The sequence below is a fragment of the Manis pentadactyla genome, chromosome 11 (assembly GCF_030020395.1).
Source record: "Manis pentadactyla isolate mManPen7 chromosome 11, mManPen7.hap1, whole genome shotgun sequence".
In the NCBI taxonomy this organism is placed as follows: domain Eukaryota; kingdom Metazoa; phylum Chordata; class Mammalia; order Pholidota; family Manidae; genus Manis; species Manis pentadactyla.
In genome coordinates this window covers 66,515,581-66,536,410 of record NC_080029.1, presented here as the reverse complement: position 1 = coordinate 66,536,410, position 20,830 = coordinate 66,515,581, and the positions used below count along the sequence as shown (strand labels likewise).

At 36.6% G+C, this 20,830-nt stretch overlaps 1 protein-coding gene across 5 annotated transcripts in view; it reads left to right on the top strand.

Annotated features, from left to right (window-relative positions):
- The window catches only part of AKAP6 (A-kinase anchoring protein 6), a 631,616-nt gene that overhangs the window by 277,043 nt on the left and 333,743 nt on the right, over positions 1-20,830 (top strand). Inside the window, exons 1-2 of one of the 5 annotated variants that reach the window (XM_036881260.2) lie at positions 4,843-5,199; positions 5,495-5,554. The exons of the other annotated variants lie outside the window; for them this stretch is intronic. Coding sequence (XP_036737155.2) covers positions 5,534-5,554 — 21 coding nt within the window. The 5' untranslated portion in view covers positions 4,843-5,199; positions 5,495-5,533. Of the gene's footprint in view, positions 1-4,842; positions 5,200-5,494; positions 5,555-20,830 lie in introns of those variants that run through there. 5 annotated transcript variants of the gene reach the window in all.

Genomic DNA, 20,830 nt, shown 5'->3' with positions numbered 1-20,830 from the left:
GTGTAAGTACCACATTGCTTTATATATTACAGTTTTGTAATAGATTTCTTTGCTATCTGGTTGGTTTTGTCCCAACTGAAAAAGAAAAGTCCTGAAAATAATGTTATTTCCAAAAATTTCCTGCCTTCTAGTTTATTTTTCCACTTACATTTTGTAATCAGCTTGTCTAGTACCAAATAGAAATCTGTCGTTTTTCTTATTGGTATTATGTTACATTTACACATGAATTTAGGAAGAATTAATATCTTGATAATCTTGAGTCTTTTTACCAAGAACACAGTATGTTTCTTTGTTTAAGTTTTCCTGTATTCTCATCAGTATATATTTACTTTTTCATGTTTTTAAATATATATATATATATATATATTCTTTTACCCTGAATGTATTGAGATCACCATATGATTTTTAAAAATTTATTTTTCAAACCTTAAACCAACATTGCTTTCCTGGAATAAATCCAACTTGGTCATGATTATTATCCTTTTTTATGAATTTCTGGATTCATTTGTGAGGACTGATCTATGTCTGGTTTCCTTGTACTCCTCTGGAGTGATCCCTTAGAGCTTCTCCCTGAAAGCCTGGGGGTTTGGTTTCTTTTCTTTTCCAGGGCTCCTCCTGCTTGGTGGCTTCTGAGATCCTGTTTTTGTCCCTCCAGCACTGAAAACTGCTGGAAGTTCAGCTAAGCTTCTCAACCTTGCAAATCTGCAAATCTGCTCTGCTTATAAATCTGCAAAGGAAAATGGTGCCAAATATCTCAATTCTCTGAATTTCTATTCTCTGTGGGATGTTAGACTCTCATCCTTGCTCTTTGGTAAATGTGTGATGCCTTCAAATGGATTCTTTTTTGTTCAGCTTGTCTAGTTCTCAGTGAGATGGTGTGTATAAGCTAGTCTGCCATAACCAAAAATGGAAATCAAGGAATGGTATAAAATGGAAGTTTAAGATAATGTTCAAGTATGGAGTACTATCAGGGGACGGTAATTATAATTTGTGTCCCATGCCTCTGGGAGCAACAGAGGTAGCACAGACTACCTCAGACACCAAGAATTATTTAGCACCCATGGGATGTGAAGGTGATCTACTGTCACAGATCTGTCACATCTGTCACTCCACTGATCTCAGGATATTCTGCTTATTCAAGGGTAGGCAGTGTCTCCTTTCTCCATAAACACTTCATCTGCATCCCACCAGATACCTCCTCCAGGGTCACTCAGTTACCCATGGCAGGAAATGAGGAGGTACCCGTGCTCAGTATCTCTGCTTCTTCACTCATCATGTCCAGCTGTTACCAAATTACATCTGTTGTAGTTCCCTTATGTTTCTAAGTATGTTTGCTCTTTTCCATCCCCACTGCCTTAGTGTAAGTCCAGTTATTATCATTCTTTTTCTGACTTACTGAAAAGACCCCTGTTCTTGCTCCCCTATCAAAACAAAGAATGACCTTTCTAAAATACAAGTCTCACCCAAGCTTTTGCTACTGTGCTTAAAATCCAACAATAGTTCTCTATAACCCGTAGGATAAAATTACATATACTATACATATCCACTCCCTGGATGGACATGTAAAATACTGGAGACAGGCTCTGTGGGTACTTAGAGACCTCTGTCCTTGTGCAGGGGCTGCCCCTCTCTATCATGTGACTGGAGCAAATGACAACCTCTCTGGATCTTGGTTTCCTCCTTAAGGGTAAGAGGAAATTGAACCAGAAAATTTCCAACTCTGAATACTTCATGATTCTGAATCATTATTTTAAAGTGTATTGTGTATATTTAAAAATAAAGCTTATGTTTATAGCAACACCCATTATCTGGTTTTTGAATTCTATACAGAGAGTATTATCAACATCAATTATATAATTTTTATGTAACAACAGTTGATTTTATCTGCATGGATTCATGACTCAAATGGGAAACTAAATTATGAATCATTGTAATGAAGTCCTTTGCCAGGAAAGGCCTGCAGAAGCCCCTCAGGATCAAGGTGTACACACTCTCCAAGACACGCCTTCCTCTGGCTGGCCTGGAGCGTGACGAGTCCCCTCACTCTCTGGTCTATCTCTTGCCTCTCTGTGTGCTCCCCCTGCACGCTATGCTCTTCTCTACTCAAGTGTTTCCAGCTCCTGCAACAAAAGTTCCTTAAACACTTTTCTGCTCCTGGGTCTTCTTACAGGATGCTTTTCCCTCCCTGAATGTTTCCCCCAAGTCCATGCCTGGCTGTCTCTTACTCTCACTGATTCTGTCCTACTCACTAGAACTTGGCTTTGCCTCACCCCCTTTAACTGGCATCTCTGCTTGGAGTTAGGTGCCCCTCTTCTTCCTGTTCTCATAACAACCTCTGCAGAAACCATCATGGTGCTTCTCATACATGATAATTATTTACTTATCTGTCTATCTAGATTCTCAGCTCCTTGAAGACAGGGGCCACATTCTCTTCATTCTTAAAATTCTGAGAGTGGAGAACAGAGCTTAATATATAGTAAATATTTAATAAACACATTAATTTATATTTGAATGAACGTATGTATTTCACAATGAGAGCCATTAAAGAAATACATGTCCCTTATAGGGATCATAGAAGAATCCCTTTTACAGCTAACTTTGTCAAATGTCTTTGTTTGGATTATATATATATATTTGCTGTGTGGCATACTTATGGAAAATTGTGTTTTCCTTAGTGAAAGGATGTTTCTTAAATTCCTTGAGGAATATGTAAATTTTCAAATAAGCATGGTATTCCAGACCAATGTTGATACTTGGTTCTGGACAGAAAATCTTGTCTTAATTTTGTCATCTTTCTTTTGTGCTGGCAAGAGCCGACAGCTATTTAAATGAGAATTAAATATAGGACCCTGTGAAGTACATGTTCCTTTTTTGTCTGCCAGGATGTACCTGACCACAGAACTGGGGTTGTTTCTCTCTCTTAAAAAAAATTGCCATAGGCTCTGCTGTCAAATTCTAAATAAAAACCAGTGATGAAAAAAGTAACTCCTGAGAGATATTCCAGTGGTCCAAATACTTCACCACTCCTAATAGAAAATGTACTTTTTTTCTTTTTCTTGAAAGATATTCAAAGAATCTGAAAGTTAAAGTGCCACCAGTTTGTAACCATTATAGTCTCTAATTCATCTATATTGTGAGTTGGCTTTGACTGCTGGGTGTGTCTTCCCTTTCTGTATTATCACAAATGGAAGAACCTCAGCATGTGGGAAGTGGGAGCGGGGATGTTAGAGAAAAAGTAATTGCGTGTCAGAGAAGGACCTGTGCAAAGCATTTTGGCTTTGGGAAGGTAGGTTCTTTCTTAATCGTTGGTACTGACTAGCTAGAGCAGGCCTAGCTTAAGACTGGAGCTGGGAGTAAGCTCTAAGTGTACTCTCACCAAAGATTTGACGTGCAGTAATTCATTTGTTTGCATCGTCATTGGGTAGTCATCGAGTTTTATGACAAAGTCTATGTGACGTCCATTGGGCCACCTCCAAGCTGCTGGTCACCCTGAACTACAATCTCAGAAGAGTGGGAGTGGGGTGGGAGTAGCTTGTGAAACCCAGAAGCAGGCCCCATATGCTCCAATGATTCTGTAACATCCCCGAATTCATTTAGTCAGCAGACATTCACTGACATATGCTGAGAGCCCAGGGGTGTTTTAGGCCCACTCTGCAAAGATGAACCTGACCTAGCAGCTGCCAACTAGAGTTCGCTGTTTGGAGAGGTAGGAAGGAGGTAATAAGACCATTAACATATCAGGCAGTGGCCGAGCCTGGGGACCCTGAGGAGGGGGCATTAAGCCACTTAAAGAGAATTGTGAGGCTTCCAAAGGAGATGAACACTGAACTGACTGCCAGGAAGTTTGAGGGAGCAGAAGCCAGTGAAAAGGATAAAACTTTCAGACTTTTACCTGTTTTGGTGCTCTCTCTTTAGGGAGACCATGGTGATAGATTTATCAACCCCTTTATTTAAACTTTTTCAGAATGAGATTTGACTAATTCATTCTACAAGTAGTTCTCAGAAAATCTCCAATCCAGGAAAATCTTGCTTATATCTAATTTATATACACCTACTCCTGGAAATTCAAGCTCTCTCCTTGAGTTCTGACTTCTGTGGAAATCATGAGAAGGGTGTTAATGAGGAAGTTAAAAGCTTTGTGAATTTATCCCATGTTGCCTTTGGGAGTCAGAATGCTCAGTGCTGCATGAAGGAACTTGCTGGTAAGATGGCACAATGCAATTTCCTTGTTTCTTTTTTTGGTTATTTCTCCGATGAGATACATGCCTATGAAATGGTCATAGTAGCCAGTAGGTGGAGTACTTTATTAGAAATAGCAGACCTTAGTAGATATGTATCAGTTTGTAAAGGGGAATTAACTTTCATAACTATGAGGAATGTTTCAACTATTTTTGTATTAATAGCTTTTTCTGTGAGAGTCTACAAGAAAATGAATAATCTTCATAAGATGCTGAGCAGTTTTACTGGACTTTTCCTGGGACTTCTCTGGAGCGATACCCTGTGTGGTTACTGCCAGTCAGAACTTGCAATTGTTTCATAAAACAGCTGTGCAAGTCACGTGTGTGCCTCTGTTGAATTATTATTCATGATGGTCTAAGCTCTCAGTGGGTTATTAAAATATAGGTGTATAATTTCAGCATTTCTCCTCAGCTAACATAAAATCCCATAGTGGGGTGTTGAGGAAGTGCTGCACACAGATTGTAAGCTTCTTGAATGGGCTTTCTGCTGTAAACAAGCACTGGCACATTCGACACTCGTTTGCCATCAGCTTACATTCTCTGAGAACTTAGGTCAGTGCCTAAAATAACCCTTCTAATTGTGAGGGGGCACATGTGGACTGAAATTCCAGTTAGCAGTCTGGGAGCTGAGGGACTGAGGATTTGAAACCTTTCTATAGTTACTGTTCATAGAAGCCTTTAGGCAGTTAGGCCCAAAGCCTGTAAGTGTTCCAGTATGGAAAGAAAGTTATATGTTGTGTTTTATATTCTCGGTTTGTAAAGCTGGTTAACCAGAGACAGCTGGTTAAAAACCAAAGCTGCTTGAGTTACAAGTTCTAGGCTATCTGTGCCCTGCTTTCAATCTGGTGGTTGGTGGTGGAATAACTGACAGAAGCGGATGGCTTGGCTGAGGGACGTGAGATTTCAGCATTCTGTATAGGACCCCTCGGTAATTTGGACCTCTTCTTGCTGCAGAATTCAGGTAAGCTGTTGTTTACATGGAATTCTTTATACGACAGAGTTGTAAAACTCTGGGACACAGAGTTGGACACAGAGTGTCAGTTCTGTCCTGCAGGCAGCATGCCTGTATTGCTGGGCACTGTGTTTCACTCCCTACCTTGGCCTTATGCCAAATGAGAGCCTTCATACTCTGTGGGCACTAAAATTCTAGGATACAAGAGAGACTGATGGAGTTCACACAAAGTATGATTTATCTGGCATGTGGGAAAACACCTCTTTAAAATTTACCTTCCTCTTTTCTATTTCCCTTATTCTAGCTCCAAAAGGCAGGCTTTTTTATTTGTGGGAATAAATCTATGGGAGAAAATGTTAAGCCTGTGAGTATAGTTTTCATTCATTTCATATGAAATATATTTCATATATTTTAAAGCCACTTGATAGGTCTGTTTTATCTTTGGGCTGAGATGAAAATCAACACTATACTTTTCCAAATAACCTTATCTAGCCTTGCATTGTGCCCCATAACACAATGGAATTAATATAAAATGCTGCACCATTATTGGTTCTTCTTACTCCAGTATTGACCTACATTGTAAAGTATCAAATGTACTTTTGACTTCCAAGAATCTGGCACATAAAATAAGTATGTAAGTGCTGTAAATGATGCTTTGGAACTTCTGCATGAGTGGGTTATTTAACCCAGCATTTATTCAAATTTCTACATATACATCATATCATATGACAGATGTATTTCTGAAACATGTGTAAATGGGATTTTAATACGTAGTTTGAAAGCTGATCACTTTTAAGGACTCAGTGTAAAAATCAATAGGAAGTCACAACTTAAATTATGCTTTGATGGTTCTTTTTTGCACATAAGGTCCCTAAATTGAGATATACTGCTCTTGCATAACTTTCATAGATTTTTTAGGAGCAAAAGCTGTCTTTTCATTATCAAAGAGCATATATATATACATATATGTATGTGATCACATGAAGCTTTTTGAGTGTTTCTTAGAAGGGTGCTGATGTGGTAGGATTTGGGGCTGGCTTATTGGACACATTGGATATTGAATTCTGCTTCTGGTGGGGAAAGATTTTCTGGAGACAAGGTTTAGTTTGAAACTTAAGAAGTTAAAAAATAGAAGTTGAATATTATCCTACTCTTCATACATTATGTCAGTTTAATAAACCTGAAAAGCTACAATATTAGTGCTCTTCTAACATATCTATTACAGTCTTAGGAATTAGTAGCTTGAACAATATGAAATTGCCAATATTTGAAAATTTTAGACCTATAAAAATGGCAGTTGGCAATTGGCAGTTTTATGTGGCTCATTATAATTGTTTAATGGAGATGAACTCATTTTAATGAAAATTGAGTTAAACCCCCAAACACTAGTAGCAAGAGCCAAATAGTCTCATAGAGTATGAGAGCTATCTCATTAAAAACATGATCATTAAGGGTTACTTCATGTGAATAAAGCCAATATGTATTTTTTATATCCTTCTTTGCATCCTTTACTTCTTTGTTTGGTTTTTTAAAAAGAACTTAACTGTTTCTGCCAAATGCTGCCTACACTGTTTATTAGATCCAGTGACTGTGACATACATCCTCAATGGCTGAGTTGATATTTAGCAGGGTTTGGGATGTTTTTGTGAAGGTTCATCCTCTGGTAGCTTATCAGTGACCAAATGTATGTTACAGTTTTAGGGTTTCTCTATATGTACTATCTCTGTGCTCTTCTTTTTTCAATTCCCTACAGAGAATCTGAGGTCATTGATTTTAGACTTTTCTTCATTTTTTAATGCAGTTGTTTAGTGCTATAAATATTCTTCTAAGTACCTCTTTAGCAACAGTGTAGGAATTTTTGTATGTTGTATATTTATTTTTATTTATTTAGAAATGCTTTCTAATTTACTTTTGATTTCTTCTTTGACTCTTGATTTAGAAATGTATTGTTTATTTTCCACATATTTGGGGATTTTCCAGAGGTCTTCTTGTTATTGTTTTTATTATTCTAACAATTTCATTGTAGCCCAGAGCACACTTTCTGTGATTTGAAACTTTTTAATTTACTGAGACTTATTTTATGATTAGCATCTATTTGGTAGATCTTTCATGGGCACTTGAAAGAATGTGTGTGTATGTGTTCTGCTGTTGTTTGAGGACTAGTTCTAAAGTGTCAATTAGGTCAAGCTGGTTGCTAGTGTTGTTCAAATCTTCTCTATATGTATCCTTACTGATTTTATGTCTATTTGTTCTATCAGTTATTGAAAGAGGGGTATTGAAATATCCATCTAGAACTGTGAGTTTGTCTGATGCTCCATGTAGTTTTATCAGCTTTAGCTTTATGTATCTTGAAGTTCTTTTATTAGATGCATTTAGGATTATTATGTCCCCCTGATGAAATTATTCCTTTATCATTATGAAATGACTCTTTTTATCCCTGGTAATATTCTTTGCTCTGAAATTTACTCTATTTGATACTAATATAGCCACTCAACCTTTGTTTTAAAGTATTTTATCCTTTAAGGAGTTTCTCTAAGGTACTTATGCAAAAATAAACTGTTAAACTTTTATTTATTAATGTATTTATTTATTAAGCTGTAAGTAGAATTCACTGGTAGTTTTCGGAAGTCCCGCAATTCCATTTTCATAGTCATAGGGTTTTTACTGTCATCCTTCCTCCATTGTTAAGTGATTGTCATTTTACAGTAGGGTGGCCTTCTCTCTATATAATGTATGGTATCATATATTTAACATGTAGCATGAAATGACCACTGGTCTGTCAGACTGGATGCCAGCTATAAACAACAGGTGTGGCTTTACTACTGCATGCTTGCTAAATATCAGTCCTTGAATAAATAACAACTGATGACCCCTGAGGTAGGTGTAAGAACCGTTTTTCCAATCATGCTATAGTGCTCTACCTTCTGTAGATACCTTTTTTTTTTTAAGAATCTTTATCTGTTTAGAATCCATAGAACAATTCGATAATCAAGTTAACCTGTATATCAACTTCTTAAGACATGGCTTCTTTATATTAAGGGACAATTTCATAAGGGAACTTATTTAAAAAATTTTTATTTTAGATTTTGGCTGAAGTTTCAGGTAGCAAATATTTGTTTATGAATTTACCAGTTATTTATTGATTATTATTTTGCCAATTATTAATTTACCAGTAATTTATTTATCCCTCTAATCCTCCCAAATGTCAGCTATTGGGAATTTGAGGGTGAACAGTACTACCTGGTTCTTGCCCTGAAGAAGCTACAGTAGTCAGGGAGAGAAGCCTATTGCAGGTTCTAACACATCTAGGATGAGGTGCAAAAGCAATGTGTGGATGATATGTAAGAAGGTACCTTCTGGCCTTAGAGGATCTCTCAAGATGTAAGAGCCCAAAATAAATTCATTCACCTATTTCTAAAAAGGTAGCAACTATTTTATAATGTATACCCTCTTTTATTCTTACAGAGATTTTTACCGTGTACCTTGTTATCAGTGTATCTCCAGTGATTAATTTTTATGTCCAATTCTGAGTTTTCAGCAGAGTTCTCACTCTGCTTACCATGCTCCATGTAGCATATATTACCTAGTAGAGTGCCTTACACTCTCTTGGGGCTCAATAAATATTTGTTGAATGAAAGAATGAATATTTATCTCTGTGTTGCTCACTGTATGGTGGATATAGGAAGAAACTGGAGCTGTTTTTCAGCCCTGTCATGAACTGGATATGAAGGGAGTGACTATCACAAAGATGCTCCAGGGCAGCACTCATGGAAGGCATCTTCAGGGCCTGGGAATGAGCGCTCACGATGTGCCAGCAGGATGGATATCGGAGCAGAAAAATAATTCTGTGTGTAGAGTCTTCCATGTACTGAGAATAGAATTCAGAGAAAAGCAGCTTTCAGCACCTCAGGCCCTGGGTAGGATTTCCACATGCCTCTGTTCCTGTCCATATAGTGTATCCTCAGCAGGTGGTCATGGGAATAAATTAGCTTCAGGCACCAGCTAGGCCAGAGCAGCTCCAAGGGATTGGAGTGAGAGGTCAGGCTAGTTTGGTTATATTGCTGGCAAAGTGTCCAGAGGATCTGAAGTACCAAGTTGATAATAGTTGGTAGTAAATAGTTCTGCACATCTTCCCCTTTTCTTTTTCTTGACAGAAACATTCTGGTAACCATTAGGTAAGTCCAATTTAGAAAAGAGGGAAATTTCTAGAGTTCAGTCATGTAGGTACATGAGTGTTCATTTTATTATTATTATTTATACTTCACATATAAATTATATGTTCTTATACATATTAGAATATTTCTTATGGAAAACACAGAATATGAAAAAATCCTTCTGACATATTAGGTGAAAGAAGCAAGATGTAAGAATACATACTATATGATTTCATTTATATAAAAATCCAAAACAGGGAAAACTAAGCCATTTTATTTAGGTGTGCATACTAACTAGGTAAAATGATAAAAAAGAAGCAGGAAGTGATTACCATAAAATAATAATATTGATCACCTGTAGGCAAAAGGTCATGTGGGGAGCATCTTGGCTGTTAGCATCTTGGATGTCAATTTCTTCAGCACAGTGATGGTTACATGTATGTTAAACTTTAACCTATGTAAGCTATATTTCACAACACTAAACTAAAAAACATGAGAAAAATTAAAATGCAGCACAAAAAGAGAGAGAGAAAGAATTTTCATTCTTCTTCACTCACTTAAGGCTATCATCATTCTTTATATAATTAGGAAAACTGCCCCTTGCTTCAGGTTTAGATGTTGTTGATTTTGGGCTTACATAGACAGGTTTCTGTGTATTATAATTTGACCTGTTAAGAAGAGGATTGTGGTTGATAGTACAAAACATTGATATTGGTGCTTAGAATAGAATTTGGGTACATTTTTGATGCAGTACTAATAATATTAAATAAATGTTATTACTAATATATTAATCATATTTAAAATATTACATAAATTTATTATCAGATTTATCATTAGTGCATACTTAGTATTGTTATTACATATTTATTAACTAAAAATGACATTGAGTATTATACATCTGACATGCTTCATTTTTTCAAACATTGCTTAAAAAGAGATGGAGATAGACTGGATACAACATTCATTTGTTACATGGTTTTTAACTTTAAAAATCTGACAGTTGCAGTTGGTAAATCATCATTTATACCAAATACCTACTTTTTAAATGTAGAACTTGTTAAGTAATGTGTCAGATAAAATGGTGGCACATATGTGCCAGATAAAAAAATTAAAGCTTTTCAGTAATAATTTGTGTTTGTATGAATTGAAACACTATATCATATTTAGCTATTGTCCATAAAAGTTTAACTGTAATTAAATATATTTCTGAGAAATACCTGAGACCCAGATTTTGCTTCTTTTCTTTAGTATTTTTGTGCTTGACCCACTTAGATGAGGTCTTTACTTTCAAGAAAAAAGAGATGAGAAGAGGGAGGGAAAACTCACTAACATGTTCATGAACTTGATCCATGGAATTATCAACAGGAAATATAAACAGATTATTCTTAGAATGATCCTGCTTGCAAAAGACTTGAACAATTTTTTGTGGATAAGTAGGCACCCACACACATCCCATGACTTGATAATTTGGCATGTTTCCACAAAGTATTAACTCGATAAAATTATTTGTTGATATTTTATGAAAATGGGTATTGCAATGTGTCTGAAGGATTCTTATTACAATTGATGTGTTTTTTATTCTTATTACAATTGATGTGTTTTCGATTTTTGTGTTGTGAAATATAACTTGCATAAGTTAAAGTTCATAAATTGTAAATTTATATCTTAATAAATAATCATAAAACAAACATGCATGTAACCATTATTACAAGGAAAGAGGGAAAAACATAATACTCAGCTAATTACTGTCTCCTGTGCTTGTATCACTCGGGGACATTGCACACCCTTGTCCTGAGTCTCTGGTTGGGAGGAGGGCACACATGCCAGTGGTTGAAAGTGCATCCACATAGCCTATCTATCCAGCATTGATATAGTGTTGTCAGTGTGGGTGCTAATACTAGCTAGAATGGTGAAGATCTGATGGACAAATAGAACTGAGCCGTTCTTACTTTAGTGCTGATCACCTGTGGGGAGAAGTCTCTATATTCCCCATATCCTTTTCTCTACCAGTTTTGCAGAATGTTTCTGGAGTCTAAAGGTGTGATGGTCAGAGCCACCATCATAAGATACTCTTCCCCTATCCCTTTTACCCTTGGTGTGAGAAAATTTCTTTTTTTTTCTCAGCTGGGGCAGGTATGCACCCAGGGGACTTCAGGATGGACTTTCAAAGGAACAAGGTTTGAACCCTGCAGTTTCTCCTTGTGAGTGCAATCTGGACTGTTGGCCCAGCACTGCAGTGGGGCAGCTCTGCTCAATGCATTCATTCGGGGGGTGAGGGTCCTTACTTTACCTTGAGCAACACTGTCCAATAAAAATATAATTTTTATACAAATTTTATAAAAATATAAATTTCAAGTGCTACCATATAGGACAGCACAGATCCAGAGGCTCTGCCATTTTTCTAGGACCTCAGATTTCTCCACTGGATCTTTTGAATCCAGCCAGCAGACTGGCTGGAAGAAACAGTACATAGAAGATACCAAAGAAGATTTTAGGGATTATGCCTGGCAATGAAGTATATCACCTCCACCCACATTCCACTGGCCAGTAGTCAGTCACTGATCCCACCTAAAGTGCTTGTGGCACCTGGGAAATACAGATTAGCCCTGAGCCCATGAGGAAAAGGAAATGAGTTTGGTGAACACATAGCAGAGTCTCCACCATAGCAGGTAAGATATTATTGTCTACATTTTACAAATCAGGAAATTGATACCCTGTTAGATGGGCTAGTTAATGGGAAAATTAAATAGACTTCAGATCATCACTCTGCAGAGTCTGCCCTGCCTCATTCCCTTATTTGTCCCTCTTCTTCCTCTTTCTGTCCATGTAGATACAGTTCTTGCAGAAAACCTAATGTCATCAGTATTTTATCTCATCAGCTCTCCTAGGCTGCTCTATGACTTAATGACAGTATCCTATTACTGCTGTTTTGGAAAATAACAGGTATCCCAGTATAATGAAGCAAATGTGTCCTATTACTGAGTGGTTCAAATAATAGTACTATTGTGAACGCTGCATTATCATTTTGAGTTGGGCCTTCTCCTTCCATGTACTGAAGCTCCTCATTCAAAGCAAAGGATTATTAAGGTCCTCATCAAGCCATTTCAATCAATGTATAAATTACATTTTATGATATAATGAGCAATCAGTTCAATTGAAGATTTTAGCTTTTTAAGTGCTTAGAATAGTAACAGAAATGCTCTTAATGGTGAAATTACTGAATTGAAGTACTTGGATAAGCTGTTTTATTTCTTAGCTGGAAGGGGATATTTTAGATGGATAAATAAGATAATATTCCTCAAAGCAAACTAGTGGTAAAGAGTGATGGCCTTCCATGAACTACTGATTATGACACAAATGTCCATCAAGGGGAGTTTTTATCGAAAACATAATTAGACCACTGCTCTTTTTCTCTGAATTAAAAAAACTGGTTTGGGTGTTTTCTGTTGTCTTAAATTTTTGAATAGGAAATACATTCCCAGGGTTCAATATTAAAAAATATTAAAAGATATATATTGCAAGGTCCCCATTCAACCCTTCCCTACCCCAACCAGGTTAGGTACTCATTCTTATGTGTTTCTTAAAGAATTTTCCAGGATTTGTATATGCATTTACAAGCAAATGTAAATAAATAAATATATATATATATATTTTTCCTACTATGTTATTCTATACACACTATTTAACACCTTGCTTTTTAAAGTTAATGGAGATCTTTCTATGTTGAATATAGGGAACCTTTTTATCATCATTTCTTTTTTATGGCTCTACAGTATTCTACTGAATGATTGTACCATGATTTACTAACTAGTCCCCTATTGGTGGACATTTAGTCTCTTTCCAATCTTTGGATATTAAAAATTGAATTACAATTAATAGGCTTAAACATAAATCATTTCACAAAAGGTATAAATGTATTGGAGCTTATATTCTCAGAAGTAGGATTGCAAGTTGATGTGCACATGCATTTGGAATTTGATAGAATTGGCCATATTGCTCTCCCAGTGGTTGCACTAATTTGCTCTCCAACCAGGAATTCATAAGAGTGCCTATTTCCTACATTTTGCCAATAGATCGTTACCAAATTTTTTAATTTTTACCTTGTAGCTGAAAAATGATATTTCGGTGTAGTTTAAATTTATATTTCTCTTACTATGAGAAAGTTTGAACAACTTTTTACATATTTAAGGACTATTTTATCACTTTATTTATTTAATTTATTTCCTTTACCTGTTTTTCAGATGTGTTGTTGGTCATTTCTTATTGATCTGTAGAAGCTATGTTGATCTTTTTTTAATGGCTGGATTTTGAATCCAGAAGACCTTCCCCCATGCAAGGTTACAAATAATTTACCTATTTTTCTCAGTAATTTTTACATTTTCATTTTTTGCATTTAAATCTTTGGTCCAGTTGGGATTTTTCCAGGTACACTGTGGATTCAATTTAATTATTTTCCAAATAATTTAGATATTACTTTTTATCCCATTAATTTGAGATGCCTCTTTTATTATATGCTCAAATACACACATGTGTCTGATTCTACTTCTGGACTTACTCTTTCCAGTTGTCTATCTGCATTTATGTGCCAGTATTACCCAGTTTTAATTATGGAGACTTTATAATATATTTTAATATTTGCTGGATTCATCTGCCTTCATTGCCCTACCCCCTATTTTGTTGCTCTGGCTATTCTTGTTTGTCCATTCATATGTTAGGATCAGAATATTTCCCATCCCCATCCTTCAGCCTGTGGTTCAGAAATACAAAAAGAGACATTCATACCCAAACCAATGTGTAAATATGTCAGTAATAACAGTTTTATGGCATTTGTAACTGTCTTGAAGAAATCTCCCACTTCTTTATAATTTACACACCCATATACAACAACACTTCTTAAGAAGACCTTAAGAAAATTTTTTAAAAATGTGTAGATACATGCCTAAAAACCAGCGCTTTACCTGAGTTATGAAATAACAAAAGACATCGGTGACTAGCATAAGTTAAGTTGAATTATTAAAGGGTTTTTGTTTGTTTGTTTTTTCGCAAAGTTATTAAATAAAATTCTTGACTGTTTTCTCTCCATCTTGGTTGGTATTGTGTCTCTCCATCCACGATTTGCTTATTATTTGTCAACGATATCAGGGTATCATAGCACAGCAAGCCTCAGTGCCTTTTGGTGCTTCAACATGTAAAATACAATCTTGCTTTTAAGATGGAAGGCTTTACAATTAGCAAACTGGTCTCAAATTAAGTTCTACATTTAAAATAAGAAAGGGTAAAAGGAAACATCAAGATGCAACACCCCCATGGCTTTGTTTACTAAGTGCTGTGTTCCAGTATCAGAATGTATTTGGCTGGCTCAGCACATTGTAGTGGTGGTGTTTTTCCATTTTTACCCTTCTTTTCCTTCTTAGATATGCAGCAAGCAAGCTCCTTGACTCAGCTGTGAAGTACTTACCATTGCAAAGCAACACATAATTAAATGCTGGAATGAGTAGGGCAGGCAAGTGCTTTGGCTTTCAGAGGGCAAAAAATTCAGTTTGGTCTGTAAAAGGCATAGTAGAGGAGGCAGAGACTGCACTGGGCCTTGAAAAAAATTTGGTCAGGTACAGAGGCAGGACAGAAAGACAGTTTATGCAACAGTAATGTCGTGAGCAAAATCCAGAGCCAGGATGAGTCAGGCTTATTTCAGGGACAGTCTGAAACTGTGTCCTCTGAATCTGTGTCGGAGTTGCCAGCCCGTTGTAGGCTGGCAAGGGGGACTTGGGAGGCAGCTGGTTGTAGCCCAAGGAACAACCAGGGCCTGCGGGCCAGAGACCCAGATTCTGCTACTAGCTGTGTTTCCTTGGCAATTCATTGAACCTGCTAAGCGACATGATGGCATCAGATTATGCCATAATTCAGAAAAGTCTCTAAGGTATCTTCCCATTTTAAAGTATTCTGTGATTTCTTTTGTGGTGGTCCTTGATAATTAGAATATGAACTTTGCAGTTTATCCTAACATTGCAGAGCCTTTAAGGTTGTTCTGAGCAAGGGAATCACATAACAAAAGGGGGATTTCATTACACAATTAAAGGGATATTTATTGGTTTTAAATTTAGCAAAGGATGATTGCCCTTTGAAAGGCAGTTACACATATTGGAGGAAGGAAACCATCACTGAGGCACACCAGTAGTTCAGACAGGATCAGGGCAGTTGAAATAGGAATTAAAAGAAGGGGACATTAGGGGAGCCAAGATGGTGGCGTGAGTAGGGCAGTGGGAATCTCCTCCCAAAAACATATATATTTTTGAAAATACAACAAATACAACTCTTCCTAAAAGGAGGGGGAAGACAAGAGACATTGCTTACTCATTCTTTATTGATGATAAGAAACTGTACTGGGTTCTGGGGAATCCAGTAATAAGCAAGACAGAAAAAGTCTCTATTTTCACAGAACTTAACATTCTAACAAAAGGAAAAATCAGCAGAATTTGGTGATTGGCCAATAGAGTCTTTGTGCCTTTAAGAGAACAATACTTACCCTAAGGCCTAACATCCAGCTTCACAGGATTGGATAAAAAATGTTGTATTAAAAAAAAAGTACTGTATTTTCATATAATGGAATACATGTAGCCATAAAGAGTTATGACACATACTTACTGACATGAAAGAATATTCATGTTATGCCATTGAATGAAAACTAAGACAAATGTAGAACACAAAATAGAAAGATATATATGGCTTTGTCTGGAGAGTAGGATTATTGGTGATTTATTTAATATTCAGTGATTGTTCATTGAGTGCCTGTGGTATGCCAGACATTGTTTTGGGCTCTAGGGATAAATGGTAAATAAGACAGACATAACCCTTGACAGATTTTGTCTTGTCTTTTTAACTTTTTTGCAAAGAACTCATTACTACTTCTTTTACAAATAATGTTATTACAAAAGTTTTAAAAAATCCTCCCATTGGCCTTCTGTGTGATACCTGTGTTTATGACTCCTTGGCTGTACAAGTGAAGTAGAGGATGCACTGTTATAAATGACACTGTCTTGGCCTATGTCTCCTCCAGATGCTTATGCAGGAGGGGAGGTGGCTCCAGGACACCAGCCTCCTCCTGCTTGGGGTGGATCAGGGCACTGCCTGCTCTTTGGCAGTGGGAGGAGTCAGAACTCCCAGACTCTGCCTGGCTCCAAGGAAAATAGAGTCCTGCTGGTGAGATGTGTGCCTCTGCTGGCTTTTTATAGCCCTTCTAAGGGCTAGTCATTCCAGCTTTGGTGTCTGTTTACATTTGCTGTATGTTACTTGACACCTCTTTATTCCTGTTGAAGTTGCCTCTCCCGGAAATCTCTGTCATTCCATAAACACTGGCAACTGCCCCGCAGTGCAGCTGACCAACCACAGTTTGAAAAACAAAATGTATTCTGGCTACATTTAAAGGGAGTTTTGGGGTGACTTCATGCGTGAGGACATGACTGTAATATCTTTGTGGGCAGACTACCTGAAGGGGTATCTGGCACTAGCTATAACATAGGTTCCAGCACCTTTAAACAAACGTCTGTGTGTTACTCTTCCCTTCCTCCGCGCAGCTCTTCTCCCATGACTACTGCTAACTATGCATTTCTGCTAGAATGCACTTATCATCACCTCCTGTTTTTAAAAGGCAGGATCTTCGTGTATATGCTGAAGAACAAACAAGCAAGCAAAAATCACCAAATTATTATTTTTTTAAAAAGTATGTCATATTCCTTATAATAAATTGTAAATATAAATAAATATATGGATACATATAAGAAGAAATAATTACCTACAATCCTATTCCCCTGAGATGTTTTTGTGTATTTTGTGTACTTACTTTACACAGTTGTTTTCAGCTTTGTTCTACCACTTACGTAGCCTATGAATAGATCTTAGGCTGTGTCTGTACCAATATTTTCCACTAAAGATAAGCCTATTCTTTCTTTTAGTGAGTGAATGCTATCATAATTTTTCCAGCATCAAGATGGCCTCTTGGCCCTGATTGTAAAATGACAAAATTTTTCTCCATTTAAAAGAAGTATCTATCTATTTTTCATGTGCACTCTGGCTAAAGGGAATTACTGAAGCTAAGCTAGCCAATCAAATCCTCACTCTTTGTTGCTCTGTGATGAAACCCAGGGGCATTTTAATACAGAGACCTCCTCGGGGTCACTGATGGTCTTGACCTTTGCACCAACCTGAGGGAGAAAGGAGAAAAAGAGGTCCCTCTGCTTGGAGTGTGAGAACCATCTTGACATTTCTGTGAGCAATCCCGGAGCACAAATCCTTCATGCAGTGTAAGAGGACAAGCAACATTTGACAGAGTTTAATTAGAGCCTGCCTTTTACTAGTTTCAGAGATAAATTTTCCTTAGGAATTTCCTTATTGTCGTCATTGTTTTCTCTCTGGTTTGCTTTCAGCCTTTTCCAGTCTAGACCTCTCTGTATTGTCCCTCACTGTTGAATCTTGCTTCTGCCTGCCATGCAGAGTATGAATCATTGTCAAGATGTCATGCAGTTCCAAAGAACCAAGATCTCTCATGTTTGGGTGTTCCAGCTCTTTTGTTTACTCACAGAGGCCATCTCCTGTTACCCTCTTATATTAACTACTGATAATTCCTTTATGTCTCTAATTTCCCACACCAGGCCTTTTTCTTTAGCCACGCACCGCCGGCCACACATTTTCTCCTCCCTCTATAGAACTAAACTCCCTCTATAGTGCTTGAATGTAGCAACTGTCTCATTTTAGTGTCTTGATCATTTTTCTCCCTCCTGCTTTTTTTTTTTTTTTAGCTTTAATAGTATGCTATTTGTAACCCATCTTCTCTCTTTTTATTTGGAAGTAGATAAGGTCTAAATCATAGAGAAACAATAAAAATTGTCTTATCCTTGTAAATCTCTCTTATAGTCTTTTCTTACTAATATTTTCTATATCCCCAGCTCATTTGCAGCTTTCATTTTGTTTCTTTAATTTTATTACTCATTATTAACTCACTTTACACATCTGAATTTTCACTAGACATTCACAAGATGGTTTCTGTCTGCAATTAAATAGGGGTAGTTGGGTATAAGACCTTGATTACTGTAGGGATGGGTTTATTAATCATGGATTGATGTTAAAAGGACTGACCTGAAGTTTGGTTGGTATTTGTGTTTGCTTAGAACTTATTTATTGTCCTGCTTTTCCTTTTGTGTGCTTTCTGAAACTCTGCTCATTGTTAGGTCTGAATGATTATTCTATCTGTATAATCAGAAAATTCTTCCTCACTAAGTTTATAGTCAATCTAAGTAAGCCATGAGGTTAAAAATGGTTTAACAGGTAGAACTAATCTGGAGGTTTGGAGAAAGTGCACTGAAATTGAATTCCCTTCTTAGCCAGTTGCTAATTTCAAATGTAAATTCCTTTGAGGAGCCTGAATGGGTGTTATAGGACTATTTGAATGGATCCTTCATTCTCCATTTTGGTGTGTCATTGGACATTAATAATGGATGGTTGCTGCACTTGGTGGTCAGATATGTTAGTTTGATCCATTTTTATTTCCCAAAGGGGCCTCTGGAAAAGGGCAGTGAGAGTAGATTTGAAACCACGTTATTGGAATTCAATAACTTTCATCTTGCTTTGTATGTCTAGTGCTTGCAGAAGAGCAGCTCTAATACGGAGAGTCAGTCAAGCATGGAGCAGGCAGAATACCAAAATGGATTTTCTTAACTAAGATATAAGTTGAATACTGTGTTTTAATTTAGGCTCTGATCCTCAGCATTAGATTTTCCAGAAAATGTGCTAGATGTATGCATTTTGCTGTTTTTGATTCTGTGGAGGAAGGAATAAGCATAGGAACAAAACAAATCCACCAATACAAATTATTTGGGTTGCTGAAAGTAAACAACAGTTTATACAAATTGTATATTTCAAAAATTCCTAAGCAATTGTGAAGTACTGAAATTTTAGTGTTTTAAAGTATAATCCCCAAGGGAGTGTTTAGTTTTTGTTAGGTCTCCACTTTCCTGGTAATTAATCAAAGGCTATGTAGTATCTTGAAAGTAGAAAATTCTGAATCCTAGGGTATTGAGGTCACTGTTGAGTGATATAACACAAGATCTACTTTGTTAAGTGATGGAATCTGTCCTTAGAATTGGTCCTCCCTTGAACATTGCTATGAAAATGTAGAAGAGAGTTGATGATCTATTCAGTCATGCTCTGGGACAAATCAATCAATCAAATTAAAAGGAAGAGAGCATGAATAATTTTTACATTCCCATTCATTTCATATGATTAATGTTTTTCCTTCACTCAGGTCTTTATATCAAGTGTGCTCAACTTAAAAAAAAATCAAAGCAAAGCAGAGTTAAATGTCTTAATAACCAGTGATTAATGATATGTTATTTATCTGTTAGTACCTGGCTAGTAGCATCTGACCACCTGACATACAGCCCTAAGAAAATGATGAGGGGATGGCTATGAATGAAGTCTCTGCCTTTACAGAAAGAATGCAGGGAGTCTGAGGACCCTCTTGTGCTGACATTGATCTTCAGTCACCATGATATTGTACTTTATATAACTTACAATGCGTAGTCCGACCTGGATTCTTTTAATGTTGTTCTGCCATGGGAACAGACTTCAATTCTTTGTTGTTAAGTTTTACTCTTTTTCTTTTTCACAAAAGAAATGAATCTATAGTGAAGAAAATTTAAAACATGAGAACAGCACATTAAAAATCATTTGTAATGCTGCCGCCTAGAGGAAATACTATGAACAGCTTTGACATCTTTTTTAGTTCTTCACGAGTACACATAGCTATAATTTTTATAGAATTTTTATAACTGACCTTTTCTCAGCTAACAATATGTGTTGAACATCCAATGCCATTAGTGTATTTTGCATCCTCTCTTGTGATCATTTGACTATTAGAATTTTTTTACCATTATAAACAACTCTGTGATAGGATTTCAGTAGATAAATCCATTATTGCCCTTGGAGAGATCCCCAGGAATGAAATTATTGAATCAGTGAGAGGCAATAGGAACTACACAGGAGGCTAATTGACAATTTGTTGTTATCGCAGTTACAGGGTCTTAACCATGGCCCCTAAAATTAGTTCTTCACAGGGCTCTGATGCTATGAGGTTTCAGTTCCTGTTCTGGACTCTCAGATATGAGATCTAAAAACTTGTGTCTGTAATGTTAGCTCCCAACAGGAATGTTGTAGGTGTTTAAATACAAATCAACAGCTAAGTTAGTTGCTGTGGATATTTATGTGGGGGAAGAAAACATAGAAACACATCCTTAGAAGTTGTGCCATAGTCTTAGTGATCTAAATATATTCAGAGTGCATTTAAGAAAGAGGTTGACCTGTCGAAGGTCACACCATGAGTCAGCAGTGAAATTCCAAGTAGGACCTTTATCTTCTTAACTTCTTTTTCCCAGCATAAAAAAGTATTTATGAATAGGTCAACAGAAATCATTTGTAAATGAATCTATATAACTTTA